The following is a 17,618-nucleotide window of genomic DNA, read 5'->3' as shown; positions in this document are numbered from 1 at the left end:
TAGAATCCAAGCCCACATTAACTGTGTCTGCAGCAGAGAAAAAAAGATTCCTGTGAAAGATCTTGCATACATAAAGGGACAGAAATAGAAGGTTGGAAGTAAAGGACCCCACCAAATAGGGGGCCCTGATCTTTCAGAGCATAAGAGACAGGTGAGGACATTGGAAAGGCAGCAGATGGAAAAAAGGCAGAGAAAAGGAGATGGAGCAAGGAGGAAATTGCTGCAGCAGCAGAGAAGGCAGCCAGGGAAGATGTTGAGAGATATGTGGCAAATGGTGATCACAATATGGGATTGAAGATGACTAATGCTGAAGATGAGTTTTTCCCTGACATTGAGCTCTTCCCTGAAACTGAATCTGAGCCTGTAGCAAAGGTACAAAAAACTATGATGAGATTCCAAACACTGCCCTTGCTAGTGTAAGGTATGGCATAGGGCTGAGGCCAACTGCAGCTACAGCAACCGCAGCCCTGATTGATGCGGGAATCATCACAGAAGACAACACAAGTAAAGTGATTGATAAGAACAAGGTCAAAAGAGCACAGGAGAAGTTGATGTGAGAGCTGGGTGAAGAGTTGAGGAGAAATGCAGGGAGGAGGGAGTGATCTCCTGCCTCCTCTTTGATGGGAGGATTGACCTAACTAATGTAATGATGGAAGCTGAGGGTTTTTTTTTAAACCCTCCTGAACAGAAACGGTATAAAGCTGAAAAAATGCATTAGTATTTTTTTTATAAAGTCGTCTTATATTGTCATTTGTCACTTACGCTACAAGCCCCATATTCGCAACATGTTGGGCCACGCCCCCATCAACAGCGCAAGACGCAAACCAACGTACCTGCATTCTGACAGCGCTTCAATGGAGACTAGCAGCTAACCAGCTGCTCTGAGTGATGCAGTGTGTGAGTTTTAAAGTAGTAGTTTTTGACAATCAAGTGCCACCCCAAATAAAAGACTGGCCAGAGCTGGCCCCCCCAGAAATAGTGTCCTGGATACGCCCCTGGGGTTTGACAAGACCTTGTTGGTCATTGGAGGAGACTCAACAAATGACAACACTGGTGTACATGCTGAAGTTATGAGGAAGCTGGAGCTGCACCTTGGAAGAAAACTGGTCTGGTTACTGTGCACTAGTGAACTACTCTTGCGCCACTTCATTATTGACCTTGAAGGCCCTACTATGTCAGACAACACTTTTTTTCAAGGAAAAAACATTTTCCTTGAAAAAAGCTCCTTGATTCTGCTACAGACTTGGAAATTAATCCAAACTTCAACCAGATCTCTGTTGGCCCTCCACTGATCAAGTTGCCAGACAAGGTCATTCAAGATCTCTCAACTGATCAACACTATGGCTATAAGATTGTCTGTGCAGTCAGGGATGGAAAGCTACCTGCCAAGTTGGCTCTGTTGGAGATTGGACCAGTGAACCACAGCCGCTGGCTCACCACAGCAAACAGACTTCTTAGGCTCTGGGTGTCAAAGCACAGACTGAAAGGAAATAACTTAAAGAATCTGCAATTAATTGTTGAATTCATCATTGGAGTGTACTATCCATGTTGGTTCAATGTAAAGGTAAAGAACTCCTCGGATTGTTCCTTGTAATGATATCCAGCAATATTCATGAAGTTCACTAGATATGTAATGTAATTTGATTTGGCTCTGTAAATCTGAATGATTTCCCTTATATCTTTCAATATCTTATAAAAGTGATTCAGAATGGTGATATTGGCAAAAAATAAAATAAAAAAATGATGTAGCTTAGACTCATCCTATCAAAAAAATAAGCTCATATTTGAATTCCCCATAGAAAGATACATCATTAAGACACCCCTCATATTAGAATTTCCTTAAGATTCATGTTAGCACCTGAGTATGGCCCGGTAGTTTATCACAAACTGTCTCCAACTCTCAGGAAATTAATGAATACGTCATTCTCATAGCTTACACTCAGTGGAGAGAAAGAGCAGAGAACCAGTTTACCCACCACAGTATGAGCAGGAGTAACACAGAGTAGCACTCTGTTATTGATGAAATGTGCCCTGCAGATCAACTCAACTCATACTGACAGAAGTCCTTCTGGTTACACAGTAAATCAATTTGTGAACCACCTAATTGTTTTCAGAGTGAGTCAGAGGAAGCAAGTTTGTAATGAAAATTTCAGATCAGAGTATGCCTCTGAGGCCATCACTCTGTACAAGTATATGAGCCTCTCTCTTTTACTATCTGCCATTACATGTCTTTCCTTTGTCATTCTACCTCTCCCATCACCAATCTCTGTCTTTCGCTTATTATATCGCTTCCTGTGTGTCTCTTTTCACTCTCTCTCTCTTTCTCTCTTTCAATTTTGCAGTTATCAGATGACACTGCAACAGAGCTTTGTGCTCTTGTTAATTATAATACAAGCTTTTAGTGTTGCTTTTGCAGTAAGTTTTGTCACTGCCTGTGCTCCCAGATCATCTTGTTTCTTCAGTTTCCAGGCAAGCTGACAAGACAATGCTCTCTCCAACCTCTTATTATAACATGCTGTGCCAAACTGATCACAGAAAACATTGTGTTCCCTCAGACTTTGAAATGGAAAAGTTTGATCCTGGTAGGGTCAAAAGTCAAACCTTTTGGAGGATGAAGAGATGAAAAACGGACAGGAAAAGAGGAGAAGGAACAGAGTAGTGCTGTAGCTTGTATAACTGCTGTTGAGGCCGTACATATTAGAGCAGACTTGTCTACACACATTACCCTCAGTGGCTAAACAGCATTAAACCCACAAATGAAGTGCTTCCAAATGCATTTAATACCAAATCATTCATTTTCATATAAATAATGCAGTACTGATCAAGACTCTGTACAGTGTTTCAATATCAAAGCAATAATGTGCACTTGGTACAATAATCCCTCCAAGTCGATGGAAGTCGTAAATTATATATTTTTATATTGTAAAACAAATGACAATACATCCTTTAAAATTATTGTCATGTAATTGCATCAATCATTAAATTATTCATAACAAGGATAGTTTCAATAATAAATACCAAACGGATAGATATATTCAAATTTGACTGCCACTTTTCATATTCAGTCATTTGTATTAGTTTGTGTTTCTAGAAATATTCTGAATAAGTGATCAATGTGTCATGTGTTCTTCCCTGATACTGTAGATAGTGGCAGTTTATAAACTCACATAGTAAAACAACAGTAGAACCTGGAATGTATTACTCTTTGTATCTACAAAGTGATTAAGTGTGCAAATCACTCACTGCACTGTAAAATTAACTGTAGTAACGGTTATTCTTTTATAAGAAGGTGATTTTAATGTAGCCCCTTTTTGACACAATATGAATATAACAGTAACTGAGATTGACTGGTATTAGATACAGATAGGTTTTGTCTTACTTAGTAACTGTCAGTCAGAACAAAACACATGGCTTCTACAATTTGGTGATTTCCTCTCTCTTTGTGTCTTTCTGTTTTTCCTTAATTTAGCATAAATGTCTGAATATATACACAATTTCTCCTCTAATTAAAGGTTGATTCAATAAAAATAGATTGAGATGCAAAAATAAAAAGCAGTCAATCCAAAAAGTGTGCAAAATTAAATTAATTAATTAATTAAAGGGAAAAAAATGCTTTTACATATAACTCACCCACCATGATAAAGTGCATGTTCTCACAAACACACCGGTCTCCAGTCAGTTGAGTTAGAGAATGAAGTACGATTTGTTCTCTAAACAACTAAATTACCCGAGCTACTGAATATAAAATGGAAGTCCATGCAAACTGCAATATTTGTTATGTGACAATTGAATGGTCTGCACACCACTGCATGTAGCATGTTTGCCTTACTCAAACAAGATTGCCATTTTGCACAGTTGTGTACATAAGACTTTTAATGGCTTCTAACCATCATGTCAAACACCCTTTGTGTCACAGACATCTATTTCTCCAAATATGAATGAGTCAGACACAATGTAAAGACTGAGTCTGAGTGTTCGGTTGTTGGTCCCTGAAGTGAAATGCCTGAAGAAGCCCTCTTCAAAGTAAAGCCCAAGAGCAGGGTCTAGTACCTTGCTCAGAATACACAGTCACTGGCTGTAAGATAATTACAGTATGCAATTTGCCTCACAGTTCAATGACTAGATTTTAAATGACTTGGAAGGGGCAAAGAGGATGGAGGGACATGGAAGGGGGGATGGGCAAATGGGTCAGGTCTGAGTCAAGGGAGTGAAGGAAGGGCTTGGCTGGTGTTACAGCAGCAGTGGCAGTAATGCTGGCTGGGGTGGAGGTGTGCGGATGCTAACTGTAGCTTGGTCCCTGATCATTCTCCCTCTCCGAAGAGGGAGGTGTGGGGATAGTCTCGCCATCTCACTCATCTCTAGGGAGCATAAGAGGTGCAAGGGTGGAGGGGTGTGATGGAGAAGTGTGGGAAAAGGCTGTGTAAATGCCCTGTTCTCCCCTCAGTTCTTCTCACCGTGCGGAGGCGAGTGGTCTCTCTGGAAGAGCAGTGTGACGCCCTTCCTAAAACGCTGGTCCCTGACGCTGTAGATGATGACATTGCAGCAGCTGTTCCCGGTCAGAATCCAGAAGGCAAAGAAAGAGAAGTTACACCAGATGTAGCCCACCACATTCCCCAGCACAAACACAGCGATTGGAGAAAACGACGCTGTGAAGGCAAAGGTCAGGATGCCGATGGTCTTGGCCGCCTTGATGTCCGAGAAAGAGGGTCTGTGGGGGCACCCTCCCCCGCTTCCTGCTCCCCCATCTCCCCCTAGACTTCCCTCTGACAGGAGTTTGCGTTTGCGGGTATACCGGCGAATGCTGGTGAAGGAGAGGATGTTGACGGCCAGTGTTACCCCCAGCAAGATGAAATCAAAGGCTGGAAACAGTAATAAGATGTTGGCATCCGGCGGTAGTTCCCCTCCCAACAACAGGGGGGCATAGTTACACATGCGGCTGCATTCGTTGTACTCCAGGGTGAAGTTGTTGCTGAGAATGAGGGGGGCCATGGCCAGCATGAAGGAGCCGGCCCAGGAGAGGAGGATGAGGAGCAGGGTGCGACGCCTGGTCACCAGGGCGTCCTTGTGGAGGGGGCGGAGGATTGCAATGCAGCGTTCTACTGTCATCAGGAAGATGGTGCTGATGGAGACAAACGTACAGCCAGCAAACACTGGGCCAATAAGCATACAGGGCTGCCAGGGTGCAGTCAGTCCACCCAGAGACAAGGGCGAGGAAGGGGTGGACCCCCCCTGGTACCAGATTGGTGGGCTGCTGGTCACCATCAGGGAGATCTCTGTGTAGACAGAGAAAGGAACCACCAGGACTCCCACCATCATGTCGGCTATGGCCAGAGATACTGTGGGAAGGACAAGGGTGACAAGAGAGTCACACACAGATAAACACACACAAACGCTGCCCTGGAATCCTTTCAGGGCTCTCATAAGAAATGTCATATACATTGAGACACACATACATTGAGGCACCATTTTTCAGATGCAACTGATCTAGGGTATACAGTGCAAACACAGTTTGGTTGTGAGTTTAGTGTTTTCTATGTAAATATTATGAACAAGAGAAGCTGGGGGTTTTGCAGGGTTATCTGTGTTTATGGAATGTGGACAAATGAGTCTTTGATTGAGCCAGAACACCATTTGTGACTCATTAACAGCCTATTGATTTAGCTATGCTTTTAACAACAAATACTCCTGCATATTATACTCAAAACATTTAATTAATTCAGTGAATGAAGAGTTTGCAAAATGTATTTCCCCTCCAGTTGTTCATCGTGGAGGAATGTTGCCAAACAAGGATTTAGATTGTGAAAGATCAAAGAAAACATCTGTATGTGCAAACATTGCAAAATAACGTGACTACAATGTTCCAAAGTTAAAAACAAATCCCAGTTCTATGATGGCCTGAAACCACCATGATGGAGAACATTTGATGCTGATCTACAAGCTAGACAAAGACACAAAAGAAGTAACACAATTTTTCATGAACAAAAGGAACCTTGAAGAACTGAGTCAGGTAAACTCTACAGATTGTCCCCTAACTTCTAATAACTGAGTTATGAGTGGGAATGAGTGCATCACCAAGTTTCACTACCAACTGTACCTTTTAGGTATCCTTGTGGTGTCCGGGACTGTCTTGTTTGCATGAAGACCGTGAGTGTGACCACATTCCCCACCACTATGGCAAAGGCCAGACTGACCATGAAGACAACTGCTAGGGTGCGATTCAGGAGACCACAGCAGCAGAAGGTACAGAGAGGGGCTAGTGAGCCCCCTAGCTCACCTCTCCCCACTGTTTGTGGTAACTCTACAGGCCCTGTTAGGTTGGGGGTGCTATCGGTCTCTGTCAGGCCCAACAGAGTCCCGGGGAGACTGAGGTTAGCCACCAGGGCGGTCATGGAGACAGGCCCCAGGACACAGCTCTCGACCTGGGAGAAGGTGGGTGGCAGAGCCACCTAAGACAGTCCTCTCTTGGGTTCCCTGGCCTGGGCTTGGAGATCCTTCTGCATGGGTAGAAAGAGAGGGAGATGGAGAATAACTACAAGGCAGTCCAACATGACTAAGTAAACATCTGTAATGATAATGATGATAAACAGCTCAGCTCAAACATGAATAGACTTTGAATAAGGGCAATCAGGTGTATTCAACAGAAGATACATCCATGCTTCTTACACCACAGTGCATCAAACCAGTTGTTGTGGACCAAAAGTCCACACTTTTTTTTGGTTTACATATCCTACTGTCTAATTCAAAACCAAATTTCTCTAATTAGGCATGGTGTATTCATTATTCTGTCAACCGCCTGTAATGTAAACAAATGGTCCACAATATCTTACCCAATCCATTTTTCTGTAAAGACTGAGAACCTAATGTAAAAAAATACAGTGAACAATACTCTGAATCCAGTTTTTGTGTGTGTTTTTGTGTGTGCCATGCTTGTGTTCTAAACCTGTCAGCAGTTAAAGTGATGTTGGTAGACAGCTCAAACAGTCTCTAGACTCAGAGCTCAGTTCCAAATATTTCTTTTATCTGACAATTAAACAAACCCAGGTTACTCAGACTCCCACCCTACTCACTCCACCAGACAACATGAAAAGATCTGGAGAGACAGAGCTTCAGAAAACAAAAGGCAATGGGACAGGACAGGCAGGCTGAGCTGATAGGGTTACCATGGTTTCTGACCACCACTATCACCACAGGGAGGCATGTGAAAGAAGGAACGTTTATAACATCACAAAGACAGAGGTAAGCTTCATCGTTTTTGGAGAAGAGACATTATTACTTTCACGAACTGACAATCACCCCATTAACACAAAGGTAAATTCAGGGAGGATTGAACACCTGTTGAGTTTCCCTAATGACAGGAATGGATTTATGGATGAATTATTTCAATGGTCAAAACAGTCAAAGTATATGTCTGTATTGGTGCATGTGTGTGTTTGTGTGTATAGCATCCTCCATGTCTTAACGTTTGGAAATGAACAACTATCCAGAATAATATATATATCACTTATGGGAGACATCACAGACTGTACAGTACATGGCTCTCTCCTTCACATGCTCTGGGTCTGAGACCAGAGGAGAGAAGACAGGAGCAAGTCTCCCCTGTAGGCCTCTGCCTCACCTCAGGCACAAAGCTTGGCTCTGACAGGAATAAACACATAGACATGCAGGCAAGCACACACACGGAGGCGAGCACACACACAACTAGATGAGCTCAAAACATAAATCTTTTTTCCAAGCATTATAATTGTTATGCAGCGCAAACACGAGGCTAATTGACATGTAGAATGGTCAGAATTTGTTAAGTTAATTAATTCCTCCCAATCCAGCTTCAGTGGTCTTACAGTAAGACGCAACAGCCTTTGTGTTTTGGGGATGGCTCAGTGGTAGAGCATTTGACTGCAGATCAAGAAGTTGCAAATGAATGTTGCTTTCGATAGAAGGGTTTGCTAAATGAATATTTTTTTTTAATTTTTTTTTTTAAATGCCAACATTTACAAACTCCTCTATTTCCCTCTTCTCCTTACACAGCAACACATCTCTAACCATCGCTCATCTTTTCACACTTCATTCTCTCACCTCTGTCTGTCCTTTCTTTTTACATTTTACATAATACTGTGAACCCAAATGTGAAGCCTGATGTGAACCCTTAAACCAAATTTAAATGTATTATCTTTATTTATATATGAATCCATTTTGCTGTCGGCTGCCTGTGTTTAACCATATGTGTGTATGTTTGTCTGTGTTTTAGTTAGAGTGGTGTGTGTGTAGTCCATCATTTACTCACAAAAGATAACCCTTTAATAAATCTGCAATCTAATTGCAGCTCAATAGTCAAGAGGAACAGAAACGCTGGAATCAACCTATCCTGTGTGCGTATGTGTGTGTGTGTGTGTGTGTGTGTGCACGCTCATGTGCTGTGTGTGTTTGTGTATGTTTTGAAAATCTGTTAAATATCCCAAAGCAAAAGTAAGCAGTAAGCTTCTTTGGGTCCATACTAATTATGCTCTTTGGTGATACCTGAAGTTGTCCTCTGATGCTGTAGACAGCAATACTTTATGATTCATTATTTTCAATTAAAACTATTTGATTAAAATCTCACCCATAATTTTTTGGGTCAAGGAAAAAAGCACACAATAGAAATAAACTGGAGTTTATATATTTTTTGTGCAAGACCATTTTTTACAAATATGTATTTCAAGAGAACCAGAACCAGTAGGTAAAACAAGTATTTACCATAAACACAAAGCTTTCTCACCTGCATATTTGCAACTCTGCTTAGTAAAATTCCTCTTCTGCCTCCAATAGAGACAAGTATACAGTCCAGTATTGGTCAATAAAGGCCATCCCAGTCAGTCTACAGTAGAATCCAATAGCCTGGAGATGAGATGGTTGGACAGCAGAAGATTCTTGTATTCCCAGATCTCCTGAGGATCAGCAGCAATACAGGGACATCGCACAGAAACAGCCTTGCTCTGACTCTACGCTTCAAATCTCCCCCCCCCCCTCTTACTCTCTCTCTTTCTCTCTCTCTATCTCTCTCTTTCTCCTTGTGGATCTCTCAGCAGCACTCAACACCCTCTCTCTTCATCAAACACTCCCCCTTCTTTTTCTATTTCTCATTTTTTCTTATACTCTCACTCTTGCTGTGTGTCTCTCACTGTACATATGCACTGCACTCTCTCTCTCTCTAGCTCTCTTTCATGCGCTCCACAGCTGCAAGCTCAAGTCTAACTCACCCAACCTTTTTCTCCTCTCCACTCAACCCTCCATCCTCACATATATCCACCTCTCTCTCAGACACACAAACAAACACTCCCCTTCTCAACGTTCCATTTTTGTTGCCACCCAGTCTCTCTCCCTGCTCCTCTCTCATTTGTACTGTTCCCCTCTCTCTCCTACCCCTGACAAGGCAATTTGACTTCCTTATGAGGGCATACAGAAAGATAGAAATATAGAGAAAGAAACAGAGAAGAGAGATGGAGTTGACTGTATTTTTTCGCCACCTCCAGCCCCGCTCTGCCGGGATTCTGCTGTCTGAGAGGAGGCCTCCTGACATGGATCACTTCGTCCTGCCTCCTGGACCCAGTTCAGCCTCACCCCTCTATATGCTCCCCTCTTCTTCAGCGATAGCCTCCACCCCTGCTTCACCATTTCCATAACATGTCTAACATCTCTATTGATTTCAGGAATCTGTGTGTGTGTGTGTGTGTGTGTGTACAAATTAGAATGGGTTTAGTTTCCCATGCTCAACTGAAGAAGTGGACACTATGCAAAGTTCAAATTCTGCAAACGTCTTCTTTATAACCCAACGGGGTGCAGTGCCGGGATTGACGTTGATTGGATAAGCATTTCGACGTCAGATAATGAAAAATAATGAAGAATTTGCGGCAGCTTGGCTTGCTCTCTTCGCGTCACAGCCCCTTCACTCTGATTGGCCCTCTGGTCTACAGCGAGATTCCTAGGAAAATGTTGAATCACTTGTGTGATTTCGTTTGAATCCACCTGCGTTGTCATGGTTGTTTGGCCCCACCAAATCACACTCCAAGGTTTTTGGAAAAGTTGGCAGCCTAAATGTTAATAACAGAATAGTTCAGAACCAATATAGTAAATTTTTATCAACATAACAGCAATTTATAACGTAGGAAACAGAAGACAAATGAAGGCTACATAATCATTTGCATTAATGTAGGCTACCACAGCATTGGCAATTTGACTAAAATAGATGTGGAGGTTGAAGTAGTTCAGAGATTACAGATAATTTCTATTGTGATTTGAGAAATATAGCTACCAAAACCACTGAGAATTTTTTTTTATCACCAGCTGCATCACGGGCACTGCAATCTATAATTCCAGAAATCTGTGTGTGTCACCGACATCATCGCGGGCACTGTGCCCTATCTATAATTCCAGGAATCTGTGTGCCACCAATTTTATCACAGGCACTATAAAATTGGCACTTATAAAATGTTTATAAGATGTTATTTCAACAGTTGCCTACTGTGAATCCACTGAGCCCTAAAACATTCTCTTAGAGTCTCTAAGAAGACATTTGACAGGTGTAAGTTCACCCTTACAGTAATGTTTCATGAATGGAAACCTCACAAAGACAGCCAATGCTTTGTTGCAAATCCCGTATTGTGAAGGGATGTTTTCTCAGTGCCGTCATGGATAACCTTGATTCTGGTGGGTTGCATCAGACATGGTTGCGAATAAATCCACACAGTGTGTGTTCATTTCAGAGAAGTAAAGCTTCTCAACCTGTAGCTTAACTTTTTGCCTCTGGCTTCCTTCTCAGGTCTGGGGGAAATGTGAGGACACAGCAACCAGAATTTCAGTTTCTGGCAAGTGCATAAACATCATAAATAATGTCTTCTGATCAATAAATTAGATCCTTGACAAGCTTTGGTCCCAATGGGACTATGTTGCTTTTAGATTAAGTACTCTAACACTTGCAATCAAGCTACAACTGATTTTAAACATATCTAAAAACAACAAAAATTAAGCAAAACAACTCTGGAGGCATGGGTTATGAAGAGCAATAATCGACAGGTGGAGATAACCCTGTCGTTACCCCTGTCTAACCCTAACCCTAACAGTCTCCCTTGCTTTCTCTTTCTACTTTGTTCAGAGTGAAGACATGGACTTGGCTGGTATGTTTGTAGGAATTGTGAGGGTTCTAAATTTCCGTAAGCACCCATGTACTTCCGTTTACCACTCCACTAATAATCTGCTTCAACATGGTCACTGTGATGTGTATAGTAAGGACGTGTGTAGTTTGTGTTCATGTATGTACACACGTCTGCACCCATGCGTGTGACACAGAATCTTAGTGACGTTGTCATCTCTTACATAACACTGGAACAGAAAGTACACACCTATCAGCTTTGAGACACCAGGACCACAAGATTTCCCTGCAGCCATAGCCCCTTGATCCAGACATCATTATCCCCACTCCACCCTGAGTGAGCGTGTGACTCACAGACATGAATGAGTCCATTTGACACAAAAACACACAGAGCAGTCAGAATAACAAAAAAGAACAGTTTATATAAAGCCCTTTTCCAGGTGAATGAAACAACTTAGCCATGTAGATGGCCCAGTTCTCCCTCACATCATCTCATTCTGTGGTGATGACTGCGGACTACAGCCAGAAGGGATAACTAACCTAACCTGGGCTTATTTTATTCCACCTACTGCTACAACTGATTCAGTCTGTGAGCTTCAGTTCAGCAAGCTAATTCATTAATAAAACAAAAAGGAATTCTGGGTCACAGTCAAAACCGACAGATTTCTGTATCAAACTGATTAGTTAATATAATTTTAAACGATACATAACTGATAAAATAAAAAGTTGAATACTGTGTACTCCAAATTAAAAGGTAATTAAAATAAAACCTTATTGGGGCAGATTTGATTTATACACATGTTAGCAAGGTGTTCATAGCAGAGAGTCATCATAAACACATCCTTGCATGGTACACAGCACCAATAGAACCACCTACAACAGAAAGTAGCAAGATAATCTATCTGCAGACTGGACAGGCCTGATTTCACAGTTCTATCCAACACTACAGGGGCTGTAAAACTGGACTTTCCCTGCTTTGTTGTTTTTTACAGAAATTCACAGGATAGCACTGCTGTTGACCTGACCTAGCGTTGCAGCCAACAGACCTTAGTTAAACATTACTGCATCATGGGAAATCAGTTGAAAGGTAAAAATGTACAAATTCTGGGTGAACCTCACCAGTTGAATACAAATATTGTGAATAACAGGACAGATGACAAATAGACCAAATAAAGATAATTCTGCTTTTGTACAAGAACACCGACTCATGGAGGTGTATCACATGGATTTCCACGTGAAATTCACAACATTGCACAAAGTAAAAAATGTATTTGTGAAATGTTGTGGCACAAACTATGTAGCACAACCTTGAATGTGGTTGCCTACATGTGTCCCTGTGTCATTGTTATGCTCCTTACTCTCAAGTGCCTTACCATTACAAAACATTTAATTAAAAGGAACATTTCCTGTCACATGAACATAAACTCCTACTCCTTGGTAAAACAATACGTCAAGACTGTAGAAGACTGCTGCACATCCCTGGAAAAAAGCCTGACCAGGCTGAAACACAAATTTTAGATATGTTCTGCGTCGCTCCAAATCCATAATTCAAATGATTCATGTTCATCTGTGACGACAACATGGTCTTGGTGTAGCTATGGACCTGTTGACAGGGCAAGGTGAATGGACAAAATGTTTAAAGAGCTTTCACAACAAGAGGGGATTGGGCAACAGACGCTTACTTTCCAGCAAAAACTCCCAGGACGTCAAGGTAGTGGGGGTTGGAGGCAGATTTCACCAGATATAAAGCCAAGATCTCAGGACTTCAACCTGCAAACATCATCAGAATACACCGTCTCAGATGACCACACTGACAAAAATGGATTCTATAAACATCTGGTATGTTATTTTACAATTCAAAAGCATAATTTAAGTAAATTTTCTTGTAACATCGAGTGGGGAGTCAGGTGGCTGAGCGGTTAGGGAATTGGGTTAGTAATATGAAGGTTGCTGGTTCGATTCTGTCTGGGACAAATGACGTTGTGTCCTTGGGCAAGGCACTTCACCCTACTTGCCTCGGGGAGAATGTCCCTGTACTTACTGTAAGTCGCTCTGGATAAGAGCGTCTGCTAAATGACTAAATGTAAACATCGACTCCCATTGAGGATGGTTCACTCTCCTGAGAGTGAACCATCCTCAATGGGAGTCGATGTTTACATTTAGTCATTTAGCAGACGCTCTTATCCAGATATATATAGATATATATATATATATACAGATATATATATCTATATCTCTATCTCTATCTCTATCTCTATCTCTATCTCTATCTCTATCTCTATCTCTATCTCTATCTCTATCTCTATCTCTATCTCTATCTCTATCTATATATATATATATATATATATATATATATATATATATATATATATATATATATATTCATGATACATTAACAGCATATCAAAATGTACATGAACAGTATATCTGTCTAGATAAGGAAGACAGAGAGAAACCTTGGTCATGTTGGCTATAATACCGTGATGTTAAATAATGTAGAGTGGATGAATATTGTACATGCATCAGGACACTTCTCTCTATATAAAGGAACAGCCTTGGTAGTGCAAGGGCTGGCCGTCTGTCAGTGTGTGTTGAGGTTGGGGGGTGTTGGTGAGGGTCTGTTAGATGTGTGTGTGTACGTGTGCTGTCCCTAGGTTGTCGTTGGCCGTGCTTCTGCTGGCGTCCTGTGTCTGTCTAGCAGATGAGGCTCTGGCTGAGAACAGGATCAAACATCACGCTTCAGGTAACAATCTAACACACACACACACACGCACACTACGCAGCCAACTCCAGAGCTCACTTTTTGCATTCAAGCTTTTGGTATCTAACACACAACTAAATCATGTTTCGACATGCTTCTCCCTGTGATGAATAGAGGTATGAAATGTTGGCAAAGAGAGATGCAAACCTGTAAATTACCATTTCTCTGAATTTGTATCTGAATACTAAAAGTAAAAGTCCTTATTTAATGATTGTAACTAGCTATTTATTTGCAATCAAGACTATCACAGCTGGGATTGGAGGCTGTTCTGTCTCCATCAGAGAGCTAGCAGGGTGTGGTACAGGAGCATAAACCATGCAAGGAGGAAGCATCCTGCTCCAAGCCCACAGTTGTTAAAAGATTAATAACAATATACAATTTATTATCCTGAATGGAGTGCAACTCCATCTGACCTTCACTTAAGTCAGAGAGCAAATTAAATTGTAGTTCTAGTCAAAACGTATCTTTCAGAAGATTGGCCTTTGGAGAAATCAGCATAAAAGTCACCTCATTGTTGATCTACAAAAACCAATGTGGTCCATACACATTTGTCAAAATATGTATATTATAGACTTTGAGAAGCATTATTGTCTAGCTGCCATCCAGCACCATGGCAACCACTCAACATTTCATTGAACCAGAGGAATGCTGCAATTTACCAAAATGATCATTTCAACACTGAAATTATAGCTGTACAACATCATGGAGCACACTGTCTTGGGAATTTCAAAAAGTCACACCAAACTTCAAGATATAAATGTAGTATGACGAAACAAGTCCAAAGCCCTGTCATCTGGAGATAAATATCAAGTGTCAAACAGTCAACATGAAACCTTTCTTGAATCAAAACAATATGCTGAGATCCAGTCATTAGTTGGTTGATTATCAAGTATAAAGTTAGCTCTACAACAATTGTCTTAATATTGTTATCACAGCAATTTTTATAGCCAATGACTAAAGGTAATCGGTAAGCCAAAAACAGCAATGGTTAAATAAGAGTATGGGATTACATTTAGCAGACGCTATTATCCAGAGCGACTTACAGTAAAGTACAGGGACATTCCCCCAAGGCAAGTAGGGTGAAGTGTCTTGCCCAAGGGCACAACGTCATTTGGCACAGCTGGCCCGGCAGTCGAACCGGCAACATTCTGATTAATAGCCCGGTTCCCTAACCACTCAGCCATCTGAGCCATCTGAAATTACATTTTAATAGTTGTCTTTTATTACTTAGGGTTGACATCCTTACGTTCCAGGCGCATGGTTGGGGGAACAATGGCTCCTCTGGTGCCCTGGCAAGCCATGGTGTCCCTGGAGGAGCTGAATGGAAGCTATGCAGGTGGAGCTCTCATTGCCCCAAATTGGGTTCTGACAGCAGGCAGGAACCTGTTTGTTAAGAAGAATCGCATGGACACGCAGGGCACAGAGGCAGCAATCCCTAAGGTGTACCTGGGGATCACAGGGCGGCCCCAGGCTGACACCTCGAAAGAGGTTGCTGTGGAGAAGGTGAGTAGTATCCTATCATGAGACCTAAAAAAATACATGTTTCTCCAGAGAATTACAATATCTAGTTATATGATACAAGAATGACGTATGAATGCAAGAATAAGCCGATAATACAAGTTGCCTTCAAAAATGAAACCCTGGAGACAAAATCAGTATACCCCTCCTAGGTGTTCCTACACCCAGGCTTCCAGAACCAGTCTGACTGGGACAACAACCTGGCTCTGATCCAACTGAAGACACCTGTGGTACTGGGGCCAAATGTGTACCCCATTCCCCTGCCAGAGTTGGGTCAGCACTTGGCAGACAGCCAGGGAGAAGTCGGGGTCATTGCTGGCTGGGGGTGGGGGGCTCTCTTCAGCCCCGCTCAGTCACTGAAACATCTAGTACTACCATTAGCCGATGACCTCTCCTGTAAAACAAATGAGAACAGTGGGAGGTTGCTGCACAGCAGGCCGACTGTGGATGAAACAATGTTCTGCACAGGGCCAAGCAGGTACATCAAAGTTACATTTTCAATGTATCCGTATATCCCAATGTATCTGTATATTGTGACTGGGCCGGATTCAAACCTGTGCTTCTGCAGTGAGACCTCAGCCCATGGGGTATGCATACTTAACCGGTGAGCTACCAGTGCACCCATAAAGTACACTGTTCTCGGTTTGCATTCTGCACAGATACCAGGAGAATTTGTGTTACGGAGATGCAGGGGGAGCACTGGTGGTCAGGGACCACAGAGACGTGTATGCAGCTGGGATACTGTCCTTTGACAAGGCCTGCTCCACTGAGAAGTATGCCATCTACATGAAACTGTCCGAATACCTTCCATGGATCCACAGCGTTCTGAGGGGAGACACCGAGGAGTCCGCCACTCGCCGCGCTGCAGTCGTATCCGAGATGCACTCCTGGCAACGGTCCTGATTCTCACGAGACAGAGCAGTGGATGGTTAAACTGATAGCTGAACACTCGCAACACACTTTGCTGGGTTATTCCAGCACTTAATTTGAATAATTTAGAGTGGTTTAGTGTCTGATTGTTGCCATTCACAGTTTTGTAAACAAATCTGTTTATAGAAACTCTATAAAAACGCTTTTTGGGATAGTGTCAAACATTATCCTTGAAACTATTGGTGTACCAAATAAGCTATAACTAATATAACATCATGCCAGTAAACATTTTGATATTCAAAAGTATAAAAATACCTCTTTGAAAAACTGTTGCTTCTTCCTGGATTAAAGCTCAAGTCAACATAAAAGTGTCAGTCGGCTGAAAGTGTTTCTCTCTTGAAGAGCAGGGTTCATTCATGCGTAATCTGAGTATGTATAACTATGCAATATAATGTATCCATCTCAGTGCACAAACTGCCAGCAACAATCCCTTCAGTTCCTTATCTTCATTGACAAATTGTTAAGTGTATGCAGGTGTGTAGGCCACACCCATTACTTGCCAAAACCTGTTTGTTGTTGATAATGAGTGGTTAATTACTGGGAGAAATAAGGACATGCAGAATGTTTTGTATAGACATCAGCTATTTTAGGCATGGTTGATCCTAAAAACATTGCTATTCCATCCAATTTGAAATGTAAACATGAACCGACAGTAGCTGTTTTTTTTTTTTTTTGCCTCTTAGATTGCATGAAGTGGTGACCAACTTTGTCACACCTGCCATGATAGCATTGGCGTAACATATCACCACAGCAAGTGGAACAGCACACACGGAGGAAGGGTTTCTAAGTTGGTCTGAATATTGAATGAGAGAAAGATAGAGAGAGTGCTACTGGAAAGAGGGAGGCATAAACATAAATGTTGTGAAGTAGAAACGGGTAAATAAAAGAGGAAAACCAAAAAAGGAATTGAAAAGCTTTGGAATCCATTTCAGCAGAAGCAGCTGTTTCTCCTGCTTGTGAGAGTTCTGAAGGTCAGTATCCAGGGGGGTGTTCCATCAACGTCGCTAACGCAAGTCGCGCTAACACGAATAAGTCTCACTTGGGTAAACGTCAACTTAGACTTAAGCCTCAAGCCGTTCCACTAACGTCCCGTTCCACTAACAGGCAACGCTAATTCAAGCTAGACCTCAATAAGCTTAGACTGTGCAGCCCAGATCAGGCGATCGTCGAAAAGAGGAGTTATGTCGCAAAAAGTATAGCGTAAAGCAGCAGAGGTGTGTTGTTTCAGCAGCTTAAATTTATTTTTTGAGTTTTTTGGTTCCCTAAAAGGGCAATGTTGCCGCAATT

The 17,618-nt window shown here is 41.9% G+C and overlaps 2 protein-coding genes across 2 annotated transcripts; one reads left to right on the top strand and one right to left on the bottom strand.

The window, feature by feature from the left end:
* Positions 1 to 4,440: 4,440 nt before the first annotated feature.
* LOC136955825 (adenosine receptor A3-like) lies at positions 4,441 to 6,389 on the bottom strand. The gene is made up of 2 exons (XM_067249568.1): positions 6,095 to 6,389; positions 4,441 to 5,336 (listed from the first exon to the last, which is right to left on the bottom strand). The coding sequence occupies exons 1-2, from the start codon at positions 6,387 to 6,389 to the stop codon at positions 4,441 to 4,443; spliced, it is 1,191 nt and encodes a 396-aa protein (XP_067105669.1).
* A 6,519-nt stretch (positions 6,390 to 12,908) lies between these two features.
* On the top strand, positions 12,909 to 16,636 carry hp (haptoglobin). Its single transcript, XM_067249233.1, has 5 exons — positions 12,909 to 12,961; positions 13,777 to 13,865; positions 15,115 to 15,386; positions 15,554 to 15,879; positions 16,061 to 16,636. Exons 1-5 carry the CDS (start codon positions 12,924 to 12,926, stop codon positions 16,302 to 16,304), a joined length of 969 nt encoding a protein of 322 aa, XP_067105334.1. The 5' UTR covers positions 12,909 to 12,923; the 3' UTR covers positions 16,305 to 16,636.
* Positions 16,637 to 17,618: the final 982 nt, after the last annotated feature.

This window comes from Osmerus mordax, chromosome 13 (genome assembly GCF_038355195.1).
Source record: "Osmerus mordax isolate fOsmMor3 chromosome 13, fOsmMor3.pri, whole genome shotgun sequence".
In the NCBI taxonomy this organism is placed as follows: Eukaryota; Metazoa; Chordata; class Actinopteri; order Osmeriformes; family Osmeridae; genus Osmerus; species Osmerus mordax.
The sequence above is the reverse complement of the archived record's forward strand: the minus strand, read 5'-3'. Positions and strand labels throughout refer to the sequence as shown.

Coding starts and splice junctions, on each gene's coding strand:
- LOC136955825 (XM_067249568.1), bottom strand. CDS start 6,389: ATGACCGCCCTGGTGGCTAACCTCAGTCTCCCCGGGACTCTGTTGGGC. Junction 5,337..6,094: donor ACCACAAGGATACCTAAAAG/GTACAGTTGGTA, acceptor TCCTTCCCACAG/TATCTCTGGCCATAGCCGAC.
- hp (XM_067249233.1), top strand. CDS start 12,924: ATGACCACACTGACAAAAATGGATTCTATAAACATCTG. Junction 12,962..13,776: donor ATGGATTCTATAAACATCTG/GTATGTTATTTT, acceptor TGCTGTCCCTAG/GTTGTCGTTGGCCGTGCTTC. Junction 15,387..15,553: donor AAGAGGTTGCTGTGGAGAAG/GTGAGTAGTATC, acceptor TACCCCTCCTAG/GTGTTCCTACACCCAGGCTT.